General features: G+C 42.0%; 1 protein-coding gene across 14 annotated transcripts in view; it reads right to left on the bottom strand.

Annotated features, from left to right (window-relative positions):
• Positions 1-714: 714 nt before the first annotated feature.
• thrap3b (thyroid hormone receptor associated protein 3b) overlaps positions 715-19,701 on the bottom strand; it is a 32,803-nt gene continuing 13,816 nt past the window's right edge. For 4 of the 14 annotated variants that reach the window (XM_036970654.2, XM_036970653.2, XM_036970652.2 and 1 more), the window contains exons 2-11: positions 17,346-17,491; positions 8,834-9,685; positions 7,617-8,273; positions 7,253-7,431; positions 6,483-6,594; positions 6,212-6,287; positions 4,703-4,887; positions 4,209-4,485; positions 3,248-3,409; positions 715-2,615 (exon numbers count right to left, since the gene is read on the bottom strand). In XM_036970654.2, coding sequence (XP_036826549.1) covers positions 2,382-2,615; positions 3,248-3,409; positions 4,209-4,485; positions 4,703-4,887; positions 6,212-6,287; positions 6,483-6,594; positions 7,253-7,431; positions 7,617-8,273; positions 8,834-9,685; positions 17,346-17,461 — 2,850 coding nt within the window. In that variant the 5' untranslated portion in view covers positions 17,462-17,491 and the 3' untranslated portion in view covers positions 715-2,381. Of the gene's footprint in view, positions 2,616-3,247; positions 3,410-3,976; positions 4,083-4,208; positions 4,486-4,702; positions 4,888-5,944; positions 6,121-6,211; positions 6,288-6,482; positions 6,595-7,252; positions 7,432-7,616; positions 8,274-8,833; positions 9,686-11,528; positions 11,670-17,345; positions 17,492-19,701 lie in introns of those variants that run through there. The other 10 variants (XR_016493547.1, XR_016493546.1, XR_016493548.1 and 7 more) reach the window with 7 other exon arrangements.

The raw sequence follows: 19,701 nt of genomic DNA, 5'->3' as shown, positions 1-19,701 counted from the left end.
TTACCTTTTGATGTAGAACATTACGGAAGAACGAAAATGATGAAGCCCGTAAACTGCTATACTAGACTGAACAAAAATATAAAAACGCAACAATTTCACTTATTTTACTGAGTTACAGTTCATAAGGAAATCAGTCAATTGAAATAAGTTCATTAAGCCCTAATCTATGTATTTCACATGGCTGGGCAGGTGCGCCCAGATAGGCCCACCCACTGGGGAACCAGGCCCAGCCAATCAGACTGAGTCCTTCCCCACAAAATGGCTTTATTACAGACAGAACTACTCCTCAGTTTCATCAGCTGTCCAGGTGGCTGGTCTCAGATGATCCCGCAGGTGAAGAAACCGGATGTGGAGGTCCAGGGCTGGCATGGTTACATGTGGTCTGCTGTTATGAGGCCTGTTGGACGTACTGGCAAATTCTGTAAAACGATGTTGGAGGCGGCTTATGGTAGAGAAATGAACATTACATTCACTGGCAACAGCTCTGGTGGACATTCCTGCAGTCAGCATGACAATTGTACACGCCCTCAAAACTTGAGACATGTTGTGACCTTTTATAGTCCACAGCACAAGGGGCACCTGTGTAATGATCACGCTGTTTAATCAGCTTCTTGATATGTCACACATGTCAGGTGGATGGATTATCTTGGCAAAGGACCAATGTTGACTAACAGGGTTGAAAACAAATTTATGCACAAAATGAGAGAAATAAGCTTTTGTGAGTATGGAAAATTGTGATCTTTTATTTCAACTCATGAAACATGAGACCAACACATTACATGTTGCGTTTATATTTTTGTTCTGTATATTTAAAACATTTAAACTCCCAATATAAAAGGCCTCAATATCAATAATTTTGTTTGTTACATAACTACTTATTTTTCCTATAATTATATTCAAAAAAAATCTAAATAGTGATTTACCTAAAATTATGACACAGGCACAAACATACACCTGCTATTTGTCAGCTGTGAAACAATATTTTTTTGTAGCAGACCTTTCATTTTACACAGTGAAAGTCCTCTTGATGCTTAAAAACAGGAAGTATCAAGGGGAACAAACCACACAGAAACAAGCTCAACTCTCCAACAAGTAGAAGACCAGAAGTATTGGTGGTAATGAGAATGCTTATGTAGGATGGAGAATTCTCAACGTGGCAGGACATACTGGTATGTGAGCAGTAGCTGGGACGATAAACCGAAATTTAAATCGCAGGCATTTTGCTGATATCGTTCAATACGATAAGTAGCCTATAGTAGAGAAATGTGAACCTTTAAATAAAGTTTGCTAATATGGGTGATTGTTAATTGGATAATTGATGGCTACAACCATCAAACTAGTAGTAGTTGAAAGTATCATTTAAAAAAAAGAATTAACTGTGTTAATTGTTAGAAATGTATTGTTCTCGCATCAATTCAGGCAATTTATCGTGATATGGATTTTTGTCCACATCGCCCAGTTCTAGTATGAGCCCTGTACCCACAGTAGAGATTGGAATCTAACCTTACCACCCCATGGGACCAAAGTGTCATGCAAAACACCATCAAAAACCTAGCACTGCCCAAAACAGCTGTTTAGCTAAAGGCTTGCTTTAGCTAGTACAGCAGAAAAGCTGTACGACGAAAGTATAAGAGCAATACATATCACTATGAATATCAATTTTAAGGCACAAATCCATTTGTCATTTTTATGTCATGAGGAAAGTTACTTTGCTTTAAATCAACGTAGCTACAATAACGTAACCATTTCAGAGGACCCAGAGGGGTGTACTACAAAGCAAGATCAATGAGTTAGCCAACCAGAAATAACTACAGATATTCGGTTCATTAAGAAAGCTAAACTTTCATATGTATTTTTGGTTGTTGAGTCAATTAGACCATGCCTATTTCAATCTGGGCATGGTCTAATTGACTCCAAAAATAAATAACTTTCTTATTTCATAACATTTACTGTAGGCAAGTTAGCTTACCAACTCCTTTATCCTGTTTGTAGTATATCCCACAGGAGACGATCGGAAACCAGTCTGCTATTGTTCGTAACAAACAAGCAAATACAGATAAAAAGACAAACAAAGCACATCTTTACATATCAAACACCCAGAAACAAATACAAATTACTGGTAGTAATTAAACAAAAATAAAAAGTAGCTTGCCCCTTCATTCAAGTTAAATTAAACATTTTCTCCCATATAACCCTTACTGAAAGTGGCTTGAGTCAACGATAGGAAAACAACCGTGTACATTCTGATGCTGTGACTGACTAGGTGCAGGGCAGGTAGCCAGAGTTTAGACTCTTCAAGCTTACGCAGAGATGACGGCAGATAATCAGATGACCTCAAACAGATGAACAGAAAGCTCTGGAAGAAGGAAGAGGAGGGTCTACTACAGCTTGGAAGCTGAGGGGTCTCCGGACTGGATGTTGTCTTTATGGTCCATCTCTGTGTGGTGCTCCTCCCCATGCTCGCCCCCCTCCTCCCCATCCCCCTGGAACTTGTCATGAGTCCACTTGTTGGGGCTGCTGCCGCCCTTGCGGTAGATGAAGCGTCCCCTGCTGCGGGGGAAGGCCCCTCGGCCACGGCTCTCCAGCCACGTCTTCTCTCCCTCTCGGTCATCATGCTGCCAAATAAGTAAACGGTCAGATCAGTGAAAAGGATTCCAAGACAACATCAGCAAATTAAAATGTGTTAACATGTATTAATGTTCATTATTAAAGCCGAGATCCACATTGGTGTAACAGTGCCACTGGTCGCCCCAAGCACATTTATTGTTTTCTTTTGAAACGGGGCAGAGCATTCTACATCATGGTAAAAAAATATCATAGAACATACTCTGCTGTTCTATTGCGTGTGCAATGCTGTTCAAGGGAAAACTACGTCTTTGTTGTAATATCGCAAACAGACGTGGCAGTTTCACCGCTACCGATTCCAGATTTAACATGTATACATCTTGTATTAATGTCACTAAGAGCAAAGATGATCACCTATCACAATATGAAAACAGAATCAAGACCATGTTTTCATATTCTAATCTGGGAAAAACAGAACCAAAATCAGCTCTGAATGTTAGGAGAGACTATTTGGATTCAAATCCACTAGGGGTATTGTGCAGAGAAGTGCTCACACAAAAGTAATTATGGTATACTCAAATAAAGAGTAATTATGGTATACTCAAATAAAGAGTAATTATGGTATACTCAAATAAAGAGTAATTATGGTATACTCAAATAAAGAGTAAGTGCTGAAACTTACAAAGTAATATTTCCTACTCTTAGGAGTGTACTCTGGGTCCCACTCCTCGTCTGGCGGGCGCTCTGGGGGGGCATTGCTCATATTAGGAGGGGGGTTGCTGTTGTTGTTTCCTTGGTAATTGCCCCTGTTCCAGCCCCTTCCACCTCCTCTCACTCTGGGGAGCTGAAACCAAAACAAACAGGGTCAGACTGGGGGTGAAGAGTGAAGTTGCCCATAAACACTGATCTAGCATTTCCCCTATTAATAGCTAAGGTTAGGATTGAGGGAGGGGATGCTGATCCTAGATATGTACCTAGGAGAAACTTAGTCTGAGCACAATCAACTATTATAATTTCCAATATTCACAGGGCTTGGACTGAGGTGAGGGCTTGGACTGAGGTGAGGGCTTGGACTGAGGTGAGGGCTTGGACTGAGGTGAGGGCTTGGACTGAGGTGAGGGCTTGGACTGAGGGGAGGGCTTGGACTGAGGGGAGGGCTTGGACTGAGGGGAGGGCTTGGACTGAGGGCTTGGACTGAGGGCTTGGACTGAGGGCTTGGACCTGAATAAAAAATTATAGCTGCAGGAAAGCATTCCCAATGTAAAGATCAAATACATCAGAGATGGAGAGCGAGAGAGCGAGTAAGCGGGATGAGAACACCAGGGGCTCTCAGTCGGCTGTGGAGAGAAGGAGGAGTCAGGCTTCTACATTGAGTATTGTGTTTCTGAATGTCACATGAGTATTACTTTACCTTTAGTAATCAGGTATGGATTAAGTGTGAAATAGAATCATCATCCTCCTCATTTTCCTTATCATCATCATCATTAGGAGGAAGGAACAGAGCAGAGAAGCACAGTCTATAGCGAAGTTATAAAGATAGAAAATTACAAGACAATCAAATTCATTCCATAGTGCACTCCAGTCCATACAGTAGGCTGGCTAGGTGAAACAGTAGAATACGTCACACAGAGAGCAGAACTTACAAATCCTCCTCCACGTCCTCGGCCCCTATCCATGTGGCCCTCGTAATCCCGGGGGGGACCCCTCTCCATGTGGCCCTCATAATCCCGGGAGAGACCCCTATCCATGGGGCCTCCGTAGTCCCGGGGCCCGAAGCGAGGTTTATTGTAGCCCTGGTCCATGTGCTCCATCTCCTCCCCCATCATGTGGTCTTTACCTCTGAACCCTCCTCTGAAGGGAGAGGGAGAGGAGGAGGAAGAGGAGGAGGATGGAGAGCGATCACGCTTCTTCTTGGTTTTTCTGTGAGCGAGAGGGGTAAAAAGGGGGAAATTACAAACTAGACTCCATTTTAACTGGATCTATATTTTAAGTGCTGAACATGAAATCGCAAAGAAACCTTGGGGTGGAGAAAATGACATGCATATAGTTTATATAACCACATTCCAATGAAAGAAACAATTCAGGGATGGAGGAGACTATGGGGAGGTGATTTCAAAGTAAACTATAATAAGCCTACTTGGATTTCTTGTGGTGTTTGGCGGATCTCTCTGAGGACCTCTCTTGGCTGGGTCCTCGGGAGCCTCCGGAGCCCTTGCCCCCGTCCCGTTTATGCTGCCCAGGCTCCTTCCCAGAAAACCTTTTACGGCGCTCTATATCCAGACGCAGGTCCATTGGGTCACCTTTAGGTTTTTTACCCTGATCCTGTGGAGATATGGAAGTGCGGTCTATGTTATTTGCCACTTCCGATACCACAACTTAGAAGTGGGCAACATAATGAAGTAATGATGCCTTTCCATTTCATGGGTTGCACGTTTCGTCACAATATTGTTTTGAACATTCGTTTTAGGACTGGTGCCCAACTGAGCATTCTATTCAATGCATTGTCAATGAGCGCTGATGGAGATTTATTAAAAAGTGCAGTACAGTGTCTTGGAAATACAATCACATTTCAAAAGGAGGCAAATAATTAGTAAGAAAATAGTCATCATTGTGATGTCGCCAGATTGACTTTAGATGCAGTATAACATTAGCTAGCTAGCTAAGATTGAGGGAAGACCACCAGTTTTTAGCTGGCTAACATTAGCATTGCTAGCTATTTTTGAGAAACTTTGCAAGATAATGACATTTCCATCTTTCTAAAGTAAATTTGACAGCATGATAATGATGGCAAAGTTGCTGCCTACAAAATATTTTCCTACTTTAGCAATGTCAAATTTCCAGGCCACTATCGTATAATTTAAACAAAACAGTCATTAGCCTCCGTTCAGAATGACTGGACTTATCACGAGGGCATCTTGAGAACGTTCATAACAATGGCATGACGTGACAGTGACTGAGGTGCAACCTATGAATGTATCAAAGATTAAGTAAAAAATAAATAAAAATACATGCAGTGAAATAAGGAAGGTGTGTGTTTGTAGTATTGCACCCCATCTGCTGGTGATTGCACAATAAATGCATCCCTCCAGAGAGCCAAGGCCATCTTGAAATGTTTTCTTCCAAATAACTTAAGCTCTATATCAAAGTATTTTGAATAGATGTACTCAAGTAAACAGATCAATCACGTGTGTTAATGTAATCTTAGTTCATTTTCTAAGGCTTTATTAAACGGAGTAACTTGGCCAAGTAACAGACATTCACATCAACAGACATATACACACTCATGGGAAACAGGAGCATGCTTTTAAGATATCCTTTAAAAACAAAATCATTTTACTGAACTTGAAAACATGTTGCTTGTTTGAGGAGAAATACTTACGATGGCATTGCTTAGGGTCCCATGAGAGGCTTGGACACAGCATCTTAAGTCACCTCCTTTTAGCTTTTTCTTGGGTACGTACATACCCGCTCAATAACCATATCTCATAGGCTGGGGGGCTCGCTTGGGATTACAATACACAAATTGGGCTCTTTTGATTTAGACTTATGCATCTCCTTTAAAAGAAAAGCACAAGCTGAACACTGCTGCTTTGGATCGTCTCAATCACCTTATATTTTTACATTAAATGTCAAAAAGGCCGGTCACCTTGTAGCTGCAGTCCTCCAGCTCATCTAGCAGGTGAGAGTGTCTCTTAAAAGCACTGGGGGAGACATCGATTCTCCTGGAGAACACAAAAGGAAAAGGCACAAGGTGAGTTGGATATGGCTTCATCAAAGCATGTACTTAACACACTATAGTGTCAAAGTATTTGAGAGTATTTCATTTGTTGAACACACAACTTTGCAGCTATATTGAACGCTTAACGTAAACTCATAGCAATCTGAAAAGAAGACACTTATGAGAAAGACTGCCTTACCTATGGATTTCTGGACTCTTCCTTGGCTTCATCAATTCCATCTCAGCGGCTTTTCTTTGGTACATGGCAAACCGCTCACTTAAAGTCATGCCTGAAGAGCTGAAATGTTGGGCTGCAAATGGAGGACAGATACAATATCTATATAGTCTTTCTAGTCAATGGACATCTCTAACAGATTAGACCGGGTAAGAGATCTATTTCACCAGCCACGTTGGCGGGTGTTCAGGGCTCTACAGTGCAAACATTTCACGTGCCTTTGTGAATAAATAAAAGTATAACCACATTTATAGTAAAATCGCACAAAGTAAAAGAACTACAAATCCTATATAACCCATTCCACCTTGTGCTGCAACACTACCTGGCTGAACTGAGTGAAAGATTCATTTTCAGAAACGCTGCATACAGGCATGAAAGTTTACTTGAAGCGAAAGTCTACTGAAGTTAGACTTTGTCCTTGTTTCTTGGCTATTTACATTGTTTTGTTCACAAGCTAGGTTGTTTTCCTATGTATTAGTTTCAACTGCTAAGGAAGACAAGATATAACACTCCTACCAAAAATGTTTATAGCTAACCCAAGATCGTGTCATTTTAGCAGAAAATATATATTTTGGCTGGTAAATAATCTGAGTGGCTGGTAAATCCTACAAAGGGACAAGTGATTGAACAGTCCATGGAACTAGTGAATATTTCAAAGCTAAACCCCACTGCTGTCCTTGTTGTGTCTGTGGCGTCATAGACAGCACTTTATGGTCCCCAATAAGAGACCTTACCTTTGATGTAGTGCACAATGGTGACAATGTGCTGCGCAAAAAGCTCAGAGGGGCTGCGTCTGAGCTGAGCCGCCTGAATATGCTGGAAGATGGAACGGAACTCTCCGTGATCTTTCTTAGCGGGATGCACCAGATCCCTGGACATACCACGCTCCTTGGTCAGACCTCCAGATGAGGAGCTGAGAAAGAGAGACCAGGTGGATCAAGCAGATACAAAACTGTTTTGTTCAAGACCGTGATGAGTACCATAACATTTTTGACTTTCAGGCAGATCAAAAACTATCCTGTGTTAAAAATTATATTTTCAGAAAACATTAACCCTCCAAGCAGTCTGTTGATGAACAATAATGGTAATGCTGCTTACCTGGGCATCTTGTCAAAGGAGTTGATACTAAGCTCAAAGTCATCCCTCTTTCCAGAGGGCCTGGGTAGGGGTGACTCCACCCTAGAGATGGGGAATAGGGCCAGGGGCCTGTCCTTCTCCCTGCTACCTGAACCCCTAAGGGCCACGGTTGCTATGGTTGGGGACGTACTGCTCTTCTCCTTGTCTTTCTTCTCCTTCTTCTTGGACTTCTCTTCTTTCTTGGAGGCCTGCTTGCGGCTGCGGTAAAGCTCCTCCTCCATGTGCTCCAGGTCTTCCACCACATCTTCGGCCGTGTCTCTCAGTCTCTCCTCATCCTTCCCTGGGGGGTAGTAATGGGGCTCGTCTTCCCACTTCCCAAACACGTCCCGTGTTGTCAGGGTGGCTCCTTTGGGCTTGGCCTCCTCTTCTGCCTCCCTCTCCCTCTCTCTCCCTGCAGCCTGAGACTTGAGGAAGGCCTCTTCAGCTTTGTCCAGGAAGGGCAGGGACTTATCGGCCTTGGAGCTGAAGGAACCTGCTGTTATGTTTAAGAGGCCACTGCTAGTCCTGCTCTTGCCTTTCTCTCTGCCGTCTCCGTCCGTGGTGCTTTGGTCCCTGTCCCGGCCATTCTTCCACTCTGCCGCCGCCTGCTGTTTTTTGCTCTTGTTTTCTGCCAAGAACCTGGACAATCAGACAGAAGTAAATGGACCTTTACAACATGTTATACAAAGAAGAATGTCTAGTTGTGTTACAGAACCCCAGTTTTGTAACAGGGCACTGATTAAATTTGAATGCTTTTCGTCTCAAGGGGTACAAATATTGGATGATCAACAAACAAGACAGCACAACCATAGAGGTGACAACACCACAGAATGACATGTAACACTTACAATAGCATAGGTCTGGTATTGAAATAATGATACTTAATCTCCACCTCCAAAATTAGGGGGATTTCATACAACTGAACCTACTTTCAATGCATAGCAGAGGACAACAGCCAGCGACTTTTTAATTGTTATCACTAGCATTTGAAATGAGAAGAGGACTGCCATTGACTACGGCATACAGTTTTAGCTGTATTCTTCCAAGGATTTTTGTAGCTGAGCACAGACTGAACAATTTTAAAAGAATAATTACAATCACAAAGTGGGATGAGGAAAACTCAACTTAAAGAAAATAAAACAAAACAGGTATGATGAAAGACAAATGTAGCAGAATATAATGGGAAATATGGAACATACTTTTTGAAAGCAGAGGAAATGGCACTCTTATCGTCTACCGTGGTGGGATCCTCCTTGCCAAGGAAGCCAAACCCGCTGAAGGAGGCGGTTGGCCCAGCCTTGGTGGAGCCCGGTGGGCTGTTGGTGGAGGGAGCACTGCCAGTGCTGCCGATAGTTCTCCACAACGGCCCTTTGGGTTCTGATTTTCCCTGGTTGGCACCAACAGCAGGACTGCTGCGTTTGGGGCTGGTGTCATAGTCACTCAGACCCTGCCATTTCCCAGCAGAATCTTTATCATGACTACTGGCCTCTCCCCCCTGTCCTTCTGCCTGCTCCCCAGCCCCTCCTCCGCTCTCCCCCTTGGCCTCTGCTGGCGTAGGCCTGTCCTTTACATCCTTGGAGCCGGGCTTCCCCGAGCTAGGGCTGCTGCGGCGTTGCCGCGGGGATGAGGAGCGGGAGCGAGACGAGCTGTGGCGCCCCCGAGACCACCGAGAACCCCTGGAGGACGAGCGGTCAGAGTATCGAGACCGCGAGTGGCTGCGGCTGCCCGAGCGTTTCCTAGGAGTGCGGGAGCGTGAGCGGCCTCTCCTGGGGCTATGCGGACCGTGGTGATCCTGGTCGCGGTGTGGCCCGTCCCGGTGGCCACCCCCCCGCCAGTTGTTGGCCCTGTAGCCATAGCTGTTCCCTCCTCTCTGGTAACCACGGCGAGGGTAGAAGCCCCGGGTTCTACCTCGGAAGTAGAAGGGTCTGCGGAAGCCGCGGTTGTAGCCTCTCTGGTAACCCTGGTAACCCTGGTTGTTCTGATAGTCTCTGGTGGGATAGTTCCTGCCGTGGGACGGAGAGTGAGATCTGGAGCGGGAGCGAGACCTGGAACTAGGAGAAGAAAACAGAAGAGGAGGAAGAGGTACGTTAAAAGATACTGTGTAGTCAATGCCCATACAAGTTTCAGGAGGTAGCCTAAAACATTGTAAACCATAAACACATATTGAGATCCAGTCTGGTGTATTCAGACAGAGAGGAAAAGTATTGTTTCGCCAGCCTGCACTTTGCCAACTCAGGTGTGCGTTTGCCCGTCACCAGACAATTCACTCACAGAAAACAATGAATAAACCCCACAGGGATTGACATTAAGTTCTCAAAAAGGCACCTTACTTGCCCGTCCGTCCAGCCGTTTTTAATTGCCTGAAGAATATGGTCGCTTGACCAGAAAATGTATTTGGCTAAATAGTAACAACATTAATAGATCCAGAAAAGGAGCAATATCCACCGTTGTAGTACGGATTGTTTGTAAATTATGTCTGAGTGTTGGAGTGTGCCCTTGGCTATCCATAAATGAGCTGGAATGTGAAGCGGGAAAAAAACCTGAGTAGACCTAGCTTGCTTCGTAGTATACCCCTCAGCAGTGGTAGAAAAAGTACTCAAATGTCATTCTTGAGTAAAAGTAAAGATACCTTAATAGATAATGATTCACATAAAAGAGAAAGCCTCCTAGTAAAATACTACTTGAGTAAAAGTATTTGCTTTTAAATATAATTAAGTATCAATAGTAAATGGAATTGCTAAAATATACTTAAGTATCAAAAGTAAGTGTGTGAATTGGACAATTTTCCTGTCCAAATGTAACAAGTACTTTTGGGTGTCAGGGAAAATGGAGTAAAAAGTACATTATTTTCTTTAGGAATGTAGAAGTAAAAGTTTGCAAAAATATAAATAGTAAAGTAAGGTACAGATGCCAAAAAACCTACTCAAGTGGTACTTTAAAGTGTTTTTACTTAAGTACTTTATACAACTGCCCCTCAGATGTATTCAATAGCTGGGAGTGAATTAAACAAACAGCACAGATCATCAGGCTAAAGAAAACTGACTGTAAATTAACTGGTTGTGCTCCAAGTGGATGGGACTGAGGGACTGTGTTATGGAGTATTCTGTCCACTCGGGGGAGCTACAAAACCATACACTACATCACCAATTACAACTCAGCAAATATTCTACTGCTGCCATTTTCCTCTGAAGTCTCAACATCTTCACTTCAAGGTGCCCTTTGACCAGATGGAAAGAGCAGGAGAAGTGCCCATTCTAGCATTATATGGAATAAAGTAGCCAGCGTTTCTTACGAAAACAAATTAAATGTAGGCCTATTCATGCAAATGTAGCCACAAGCCAATGCATTTGGTTAACTCCTGGAGAGCATAAAAATCTGCTATCTAGGTCTAACACCTTCGAATAGTTTAAGATCATGTCTTGCCTGTTACACATTCTTCTTTAAATCAATGGAAATAATGTAAAAAGAATGAAATGGAAAACCACATGGTGGTAGCAGTAGAAGTACAATAACATTGAAAGTACCGTGCCTACAGTACATCAGCACACCTTACATATCATGGAAAATACTAACTAGCAGGCAAATTTTAAAAACGACGAATGCAAATTGGGGCCTCGCAACAAAACCCAAATTAGAACCCATGCAGCAAGCAAACCGGAGATTAGTTTCTACCCATCAAATCAAGTTTTATTGGTCACATACACGTGATTAGCAGATGTTATTGCGGGTGTAGCAAAATTCTTGTGCTTCTAGCTCCGACCATGCAGTAATATCTAACAAGTCATATCTAATAATTACACAACACACCATGTACAGCAGAGGGGATGGGGGGGGGGAACCCCCAAACAGCCAAATCTGTCATGTAAGCCTCTAATAAAATCCCCCATAACTTACCGCTTGCACCTTTTCATTGGAATATTCTGGAGGTGATGTGCTGAGCAACATATAACACTCACAGTAGTGAGGGACTCCCCATGTCTGGTGAGAGCGCGTGTGGTGGGACTGGAGCAGTGGAAAGAGGCGGAACACATTGGGCCAAAAGGGGAAGCATTTTCACTCTAATCCTTGAAGGGAGTGGGGAGAAGAGGGTTTGGCCTGGGTTCCCCCCCCCCCCCCCCACACCTCCCTCTCCTTCCTTCTGCCAATTCCTTCTCTCTTTATAAAAGCATGCACTTCCAGCCATTACTTTCACTTTGGACAAATCACTCAAAATGTATGTCACTTGTATTATGCATTGCTGACCATTAAACTGAAAGAGGTCCCAAGCGCTTTGTTTTGAGCCCTAAAGCATGGCATAAAAACAACATCTCCTACCAGAGTGGGATCAAACTTTAACAATAGCCATATATATATATATATTTTATTAATTACAAAGTTCAGTCATGAAAAACTAAGTTGTGACGTAACTGACGCCGGGCCCTCATTAAAGTCCTACCAGCTGAAAACATACCGACAAAGTGCTGAACGCTGTCTGGCAGCCCATCTACTTCAGAGCAAAGAACCAACCGAAATTATGAGTCAAATCAAAAGGATTCAAGTATTCCTCTGAAACAAAAGGCTGACTAAATAATTTATCAAAACTGATGGTGTCACTCCCTGCATGTTATGTAAGTGCACTACTTTATTATGTCACTCACAAAATGTACAACTCAACAGAAGACTGGAGCGAGGTTGTGTAACAGGTCCTATAATGTGTCATCTGGAAAAGAGGCTGTAGACTATACCAGAGCATTGATACTAGGGCCAGGATGATACCAGTCTCACGATACTCATTAGTATTGGGAAAACAGCCCTCATGTTGGAAATAAACATCATCATGGTGTCATTGAGTCACATTTATTTTTTTTCCAAGCTATTGCACACAACATTTAGCATACAGGAGGTTAAAGAGTAACTTTCATGGAAAAACATTTTAGGCTTAGTTTTACTGACACACTTCAATTCTGGTTCATTTTGACAGTTCAATGCAAAAGTGATATTCACAGACTGTACAAAACATTAGGGGTACCTTCTTAATATTGAGTTGGACCCCGCTTTGCCCTCAGAACAGCCTCAGTTCGTTGGGGCATGGAGTCTACAAGGTGTCAAAAGCATTCCACTGGGATGCTGGCCCGTGTTGACTCCAATGCTTCCCACAGTTGTGTCAAGTTGGCTGGATGTCCTTTGGGTGATGGACCATTCTTGATACACACGGGAAACTGCTGAGTGTGAAAAACCCAGCAGCGGTGCAGTTCTTGACACTCAAACCGGTGTGCCTGGCACCTACCACACCCCGTTCAAAGGCACTTAAATATGTTGTCTTTCCCATTCACCTTCTGAATGACACACAATACATGACCCAATTGTCTCAAGGCGTAAAATAAATCCTTCTTTAACCCGTCTCCTCTCCATCTACACTGATTGAAGTGAATTTAACAAGTGACATCGACAAGGAATCATAGCTTTCACCTGGATTCACCTCGTCAGTGTATTTTGGTCTTTTGGTAGTAAATCTAGTTCGTAGGCTACACTCCCTTCTAGATGTGCTGAGTGGTACCACCTCAAGGCTTACTATAAAAGCAGGTGAAGCACGGCGAATATATTTTGCATGATGCTTCCTTGACTACTGCCGTTACACATAATTGGGAAATCAGTATGGCACGTTTCCGCGTATGACCAAATTCAACATTTTTGCTTACCCTTTCATACACATCTATGTGGTTTTAAGAACAAATGTGTAGGCTATGAGGATTATATGATGTTCATATTCATAGAAATACATGACAATGGTGGTCATGTTTTTTTCTCACCTGCTATAACTGATTGATGGTGCAGTCCGCAAAGGCAGTTGGCTCATAGTTAAAAATATGAGTTTGAATCCCAAACAGGGCAGATATTATTTTGATCCTATATTTACAATATTCATCCGATGCCCACACACTTCTAATTCTGAAAAGTGAAAGCCTACTACCAGGGGTCAAACTGGTAGTAGTTGTAGGTTTTTATACAGTACCCAAGACCAACCTGTGAATTAATTTGACCATTGGAAAAAGAGCTACTGCGTAAATACTGCAATACAGGTTGGATTGAATTGAGCCCCTAACCTTAAATGTTCAAGGTGATTGCACTTTTCACAATACCACATAAAAATAAAAAAATCCATCCCATGGGATTTGAACTTAGTAGCAATTGGAACTCGGCGCCTTACCACCGTGAGCTAACTCCCCAGAGCCGTATTTTTATTATCAGAGTGTGCCAGTGGACTTCTGGTAAGTATGCTTTAGTGAGAATGTGTTGGGATCAGATGCAACTACATTTACCCACCACCAAAATAAATGTTTGAGCAATTTCCCCCCCACCCACAACTTCTCACGTGAATGCATTTTTTAAAACAAATTTAAAGTGTAGGGCAAAGGCTCAAATTGGAGTTGAGTTACCCTTTAAAAAAGGACCAAAGAGTTTGTCGGCTTCGTGTTTTCATTTTACTATAAAAAATGTTTTTAAAACGTTTTTTAAATGTGTGATACTGGTATTGTCACAGCCTCAATGGATACAGCACATCAGCCTTAATATGAAGAGAGGTTAGTCTTCTAGTAGCAAAAGAAGAGCAAGCAATAAACATACATTAGTTGAAAGTTTGTTTTACCCAAATATTCTAAGAATCGATATAGCCCAACTCCAGGCTGAAGAACAGGAAATACACATATTCAAATCTCATGGTGGGTAGGCTTTCCATCCCAGTAATCTTATGAGAAACAGGACTGGATTACAACTTCATACAGTAAGGCAGTGGTCCCCAAACTTTGAGCTGAGATCACAGAGTCAAAATGAAGGCCAAGATCTACCGCTCAGAATTTTTTTAAACATAACATTTACAAAAAACGTAAGCCTGTGCAACACTAACCTATTACAGCAGTTCTGTAACAATGAGGTTTGTAGTAGGCTATATGCCAAATACATTATCACTGCATATCGGTTATGCTCGAACTGTCCTGCCAATGTTCTTCTCAGACCATAAAAATATAGATTTTAAAACTTGAGGAATATGATCATACTGGTTATAGATCACTTGTGGTATTACTTGTGAGGCACAGCTGAGTGAGCATACATTTAAATAAATGTGCTTTTTGTGCCTGCATCAGATGGTCTGTCTCAGTGGAGGGAGAGCATCAGAAGGTCAACCTCCCACCATCAGACAGTCCCTTAGCCCTCCATGTAGACTGACCAAAAAGGGGAGTCTTCCAGCTGATAGCAAAAATCGAGTCATACCACATTATTTCTGCCTCATGCACAAATTCATGGTGTTACTCCTATGACTAGAGAAAGTGATATTCCTCTATATTAAAAAACACATCTACCAATAACTCCAGCCTATCAATACATTTTGCTACTAATTTCTTGAAGCTGCAATGCTGGTTGCAGCGCGAGTGGCGAAGCACATTTCATGGCTTATAAACGTGTTGAATAAAAACGTAAACATGAACTCACTCAAATACAGAAGCTCTGTTGTATTTGTTGATAGTCTCTCTTTAGTCATGGTTTTAGACATTTTGAAGTCACAGTATCAACTTACTTTTCTGTGCATTTGAGGAAGCTGCAGACAGACACAGAGGGGTCAAATGGTGGGGAAAACAAGTTCACATTGGTTATACCAGAACTGTGATTAGGTGCGTGTCATTTTTCTTATTTAAATTGTTACTAAGCCACAAACAATGTCATCAAATCATTGTTCAAAACAAAAAAACAGTATTAGGCCTAGTTATTTAAAAAAAAAATCTAGTCTATAGAATGATTTTCAAATTGTTTCTCTTATCCATAAAAATACTCAGATATCAGTTATTAGCCTACCTTTTAAAAACAAATATTATAGCCATATCAAGTGTAGGCCATTGTTATTTCATCTTGATCATCTAGGTATGCGCATTCACGCCATTCTTCCATTACGCCTCATGTCCACCAGATGCAAACTGTGTTCTGGCGGAAGTCATTCATTGTCAATGGAGCAGTCCGTAACGCTATGTTGGGGGTGCCGTACTAGGCTACGGTGTTTTCGGTGTACCACATACGTTCAATATTTTCAACTCCTGCGTTGCTTTATCACGCGGTGGTACAAACATTAGTACATAGACTCCAACTAGCTAGCTTTTAGCTAGTTGAAAAGTGAAGCACTTGGACATCAAGTACAGAAAATGCTGGCTAGACATCCAGAAAATAAAAATGCATCTGGTGGACATCGGGCATTAGGCTACATTTGCTTTTTGGTTAAGGTTAGGAATAAGGTTAGTAGTGTGGTTAAGGTTAAAATCACATTTTAAGAAGAGAAATTACATAAATAAGCTGGCTTTATGACTTTGTGGCTGTGGTAACTAGTGACAAATGCTACTTTCCGACATAAAAAGGAAGTGATGGGATTTCACTTATAGTATAGCCTGCCTTATGCTAAATCAGAAGGGGAAAAAACCATGGCTGACTTGGTGGAAAAGAAAGCAGGTCTTTGCTTTCAGGCCGACTGATAAATGTGAGGGATCAGCAGCAGACCTGACTGAAGTTACTTGCAGAATATGCAAAAAAAAAATATCAGGGCAAAGGACCTCCGTCAACATTAACAAGTGAATCATCCTGCTGAGTGCTCTACTCTGGGGCAGAAGAGGTGAACATGCTTGTGTTCCTTGCCAGAAAACTTTAGGTCTACCTAAGACTTGGCAACAAAAACAACTAGACCTAATTGTTCCTCATTGCACTTTAATTTTAAAATGGAGCCTATATTCAAAATACATTTCTTATAGGCAAAAATACTCTGTCAAATCTTGAAAGACTTATTTGCAGCATTTGTTTTTTTAGACTATTTTATATGCCTATATTTAGGATTTGTACAGTTTATTAGGCAAAAGGCATAGCCTGGTTAATAGGCCTATTTGTTTTAAGCCTAAACCAATGTTCATGCAAGTGGTAATAGTTTTCTGACTGTGGTGAACCTTTATATAAAATACACAATTTGTAAGTTATTCAAAATAAAATTTTGTTTTTCAGACAACTATGACACCAACTCATCATCAATTCATTTTTTGTTCCCGCTTATTGAAAGTTCTGCTACGGGAACTTATATGCTCAGTTTACGGACAATAATAAAAACACTTCGTAAATATTAGTTAAACTTTTAATGATAGTAGCCTATGTGTAGGTCTATAGCCTATTGTTGGTTTGGTTTGCAAGGAGAGAGTCTCTCTCTGAGTAGGCTAGGCCAACAAGTCACATTCAAATCAAATGGGGAGAAAAGGGGAAATTAAGATTTTAAAACAATAAGCCAGACAGAGTGTCTGCTGTAAACATCATCCAACATTGGAGAGGGGAGGGAAAAATAACAAAAAACACATTAGGCCCCATCTGACATTTTGCGCTGCTTTGGTGCCCTCCATTCTTTCTACATTGTGATCTTGCATTAGCAACTACCACACATGTATTGAACATTTTAGGTTATGGCAAATAGGGAATAGGCCATTTGGCATGTCACCCTGCTGTGTGCTTGCTGCCCTGCCAGACTCAAATATGCTAAAACATAGTTTGTGACATCACAATGTCATCATCATCGACGATGGCTGAAAAACATGGTTGATAGAAGATGCAATCGTAAAATCGTCCGACACTAATGCAAGGCTTGATCGTAGTTTTTTTTTACAGAAATGTTTCGTAATTGACCACCAAATAGGGGAAGGAAGTTCAAATAAACCTCACCTGTAGCGGTGCTTCCTGGATCTGGAGCGGCTTCTCGAGCGAGACCGAGTGTAAGACCTGGATCTGGACTTTGATCTGGAGCGGGACCGTGCAGGGGAATCTGGAGCCTTGGACATCTCCTCAGTCACAACTGTCTAGAGGTTTACCTGTCCAACAACAGGGTGATGTTAGTATGCACTGGGTAATACACTTGTGCTTTAGACAGTTCTCAACTTTCATGCCTATTGAACAAAATTGATACGCCTAAAACCAGGAAGTTGCCATCCTTGAAATAAGCACAGATCTACAATAAAACTAGTTTACTTGCAAAAATATACAGTACTAGTCAAAGTTTGGACACACCTACTAATTCAAGTGTTCATTTTTACCATTATCTAAATTGTAGAATAATAGTGAAGACATCAAATCTATGAGACAACATATACGGAATCATATAGTAACCAAAAAATGTGTTAAACAAATCAAATTAAATTTTCTATTTGAGATTCTTCAAAGTAGCTACCCTTCACCTTGACAGCTTTGCACACACTTGACATTCTCTCAACCAGCTTCATGTCACCTGGAATGCATTTCAATTAACAGGTGTGTCTTGTTAAAAGTACATTCGGAATTTCTTTCCTTCTTAATGCGTTTGAGCCAATCAGTTGTGTTGTGACAAGGTAGGGTTGGTATACAGAAAATAGCCCTATTTGGTAAAAGACCAAGTCCATATTATGGCAGGAACAGCTCAAATAAGCAAAGTGAAACAACAGTCCACATTACTTTAGGACATGAAGGTCAAGAACTTTGAACATTTCTTCAAGTGCAGTTGCAAAAACCATCCAGCTCTATGATGAAACTGGCTCTCATGAGCACCGCCACAGGAAAGGAAGACCCAGAGTTACCTCTGCTGCAGAGGATAAGTTCATTAGAGTTACCAGCTTCAGAAATTGCAGCCCAAATAAATGTGTCACTGAGTTCAAGTAACAGACATCTCAACATCCACTGTTCAGAGACAATCAGGACTTCGTGGTCAAATTGCTGCAAAGAAACCACTACTAAAGGACATCAAAAAGAAGAAGAGACTTGCGTGGGCCAAGAAACACGATTAATGGACATTAGACCGGTGGAAGCCTGTCCTTTGGTCTGAGGAGTCCAAATTTGAGATTTTTGGCTCCAACCGCTGTGTCTTTGTGAGACGCAGATTATGTTAACGGATGATCTCTGCATGTGTGGTTCCCACTGTGAAGCATGGAGTAGGAGGTGTGATGGTGCTTTGCTGGTGACAGTGTCAGGGATTTATTTCGAATTCAAGGCACACTTAACCAGCATGGCTACCACAGTATTCTGCAGTGATACACTATCCCATCTGGTTTGTGCTTAGTGGGACAATCTTTTTTTTTTTTTTACAGGACAATGACCTGAAACACACCTCCAGGCTATGTAGGGCTATTTGACCAGGAAGGAGAGTGATTCAAGTGCTGCATCAGACTACCTGGCCTCCACAATCACCCGACCTCAACCCAATTGAGATGGTTTGGGATGAATTGGACCGCAGAGTGAAGTAAAAGTAGCCAACAAGTGCTCAGCATGTGGGAACCCCTTCAAGACTGTTGGAAAAGCATTCCTCATGAAGCAGGTTGAGAGAATGCCAAGAGTGTGCAAAGCTGTCATCAAGGTAAAGGGTGGCTACTTTGAAGAATCTCAAATATAAAATACTTTTTTGGTTACTACATGATTCAATGTTATTTCATAGTTGATGTCTTCACTATTATTCTACAATGTAGAAAATCACATTTAAAAAAACTTGGATGAGTAACAAAATGTTGACAAATACTGTATATAAAATCACTACACAACTTAAAAACAATGTCCAAGAAAATCAACTCTACAAATTCAAAATCATGGCCCCCAGAGAATCTTGGAACCTATCAGCAACCAGGGGCCTGTCTGACTATGTCCCAAATGCCACCCTATACCTACAGACCCTGGTCAAAAGTAGTGCACTATATATAAGGCAGGGGTTGTCAACAGACTAATCTAGTTGATTTAGGGAATAGGTGCCATTTGAGACAGCCTATTTCTAGAGCTGTTGTGACCTCAGATCTGGAACAATGACTTGACACCTTGTCCCCCGTCTACAAGACCCACTTGCCTAGCGGCCCTCACCTGCTTAACCCCTGCCTGTCACCAGCAGTACCGCCAAAAGCCCCACACGACCTTCACGGCGAGTGTGGAAAAAGGCTAAACCTGGCACTGGCTAAAAATAAAAACTACACTGTCCGAATATATAACAAGAGAGAATGGCGAGGAATGCTTTTAGCGCCGGCTTTATCCTGCAGCCATATCCATAGTGCATGATAGTGCAGGTGGGGGC

The sequence above is a fragment of the Oncorhynchus mykiss genome, chromosome 30 (genome assembly GCF_057628025.1).
Source record: "Oncorhynchus mykiss isolate SJ-2025 chromosome 30, ASM5762802v1, whole genome shotgun sequence".
Taxonomy (NCBI): Eukaryota; Metazoa; Chordata; class Actinopteri; order Salmoniformes; family Salmonidae; genus Oncorhynchus; species Oncorhynchus mykiss.
Note: the sequence above shows the minus strand (reverse complement) of the source record. Positions and strands in the feature narration are given on the sequence as shown.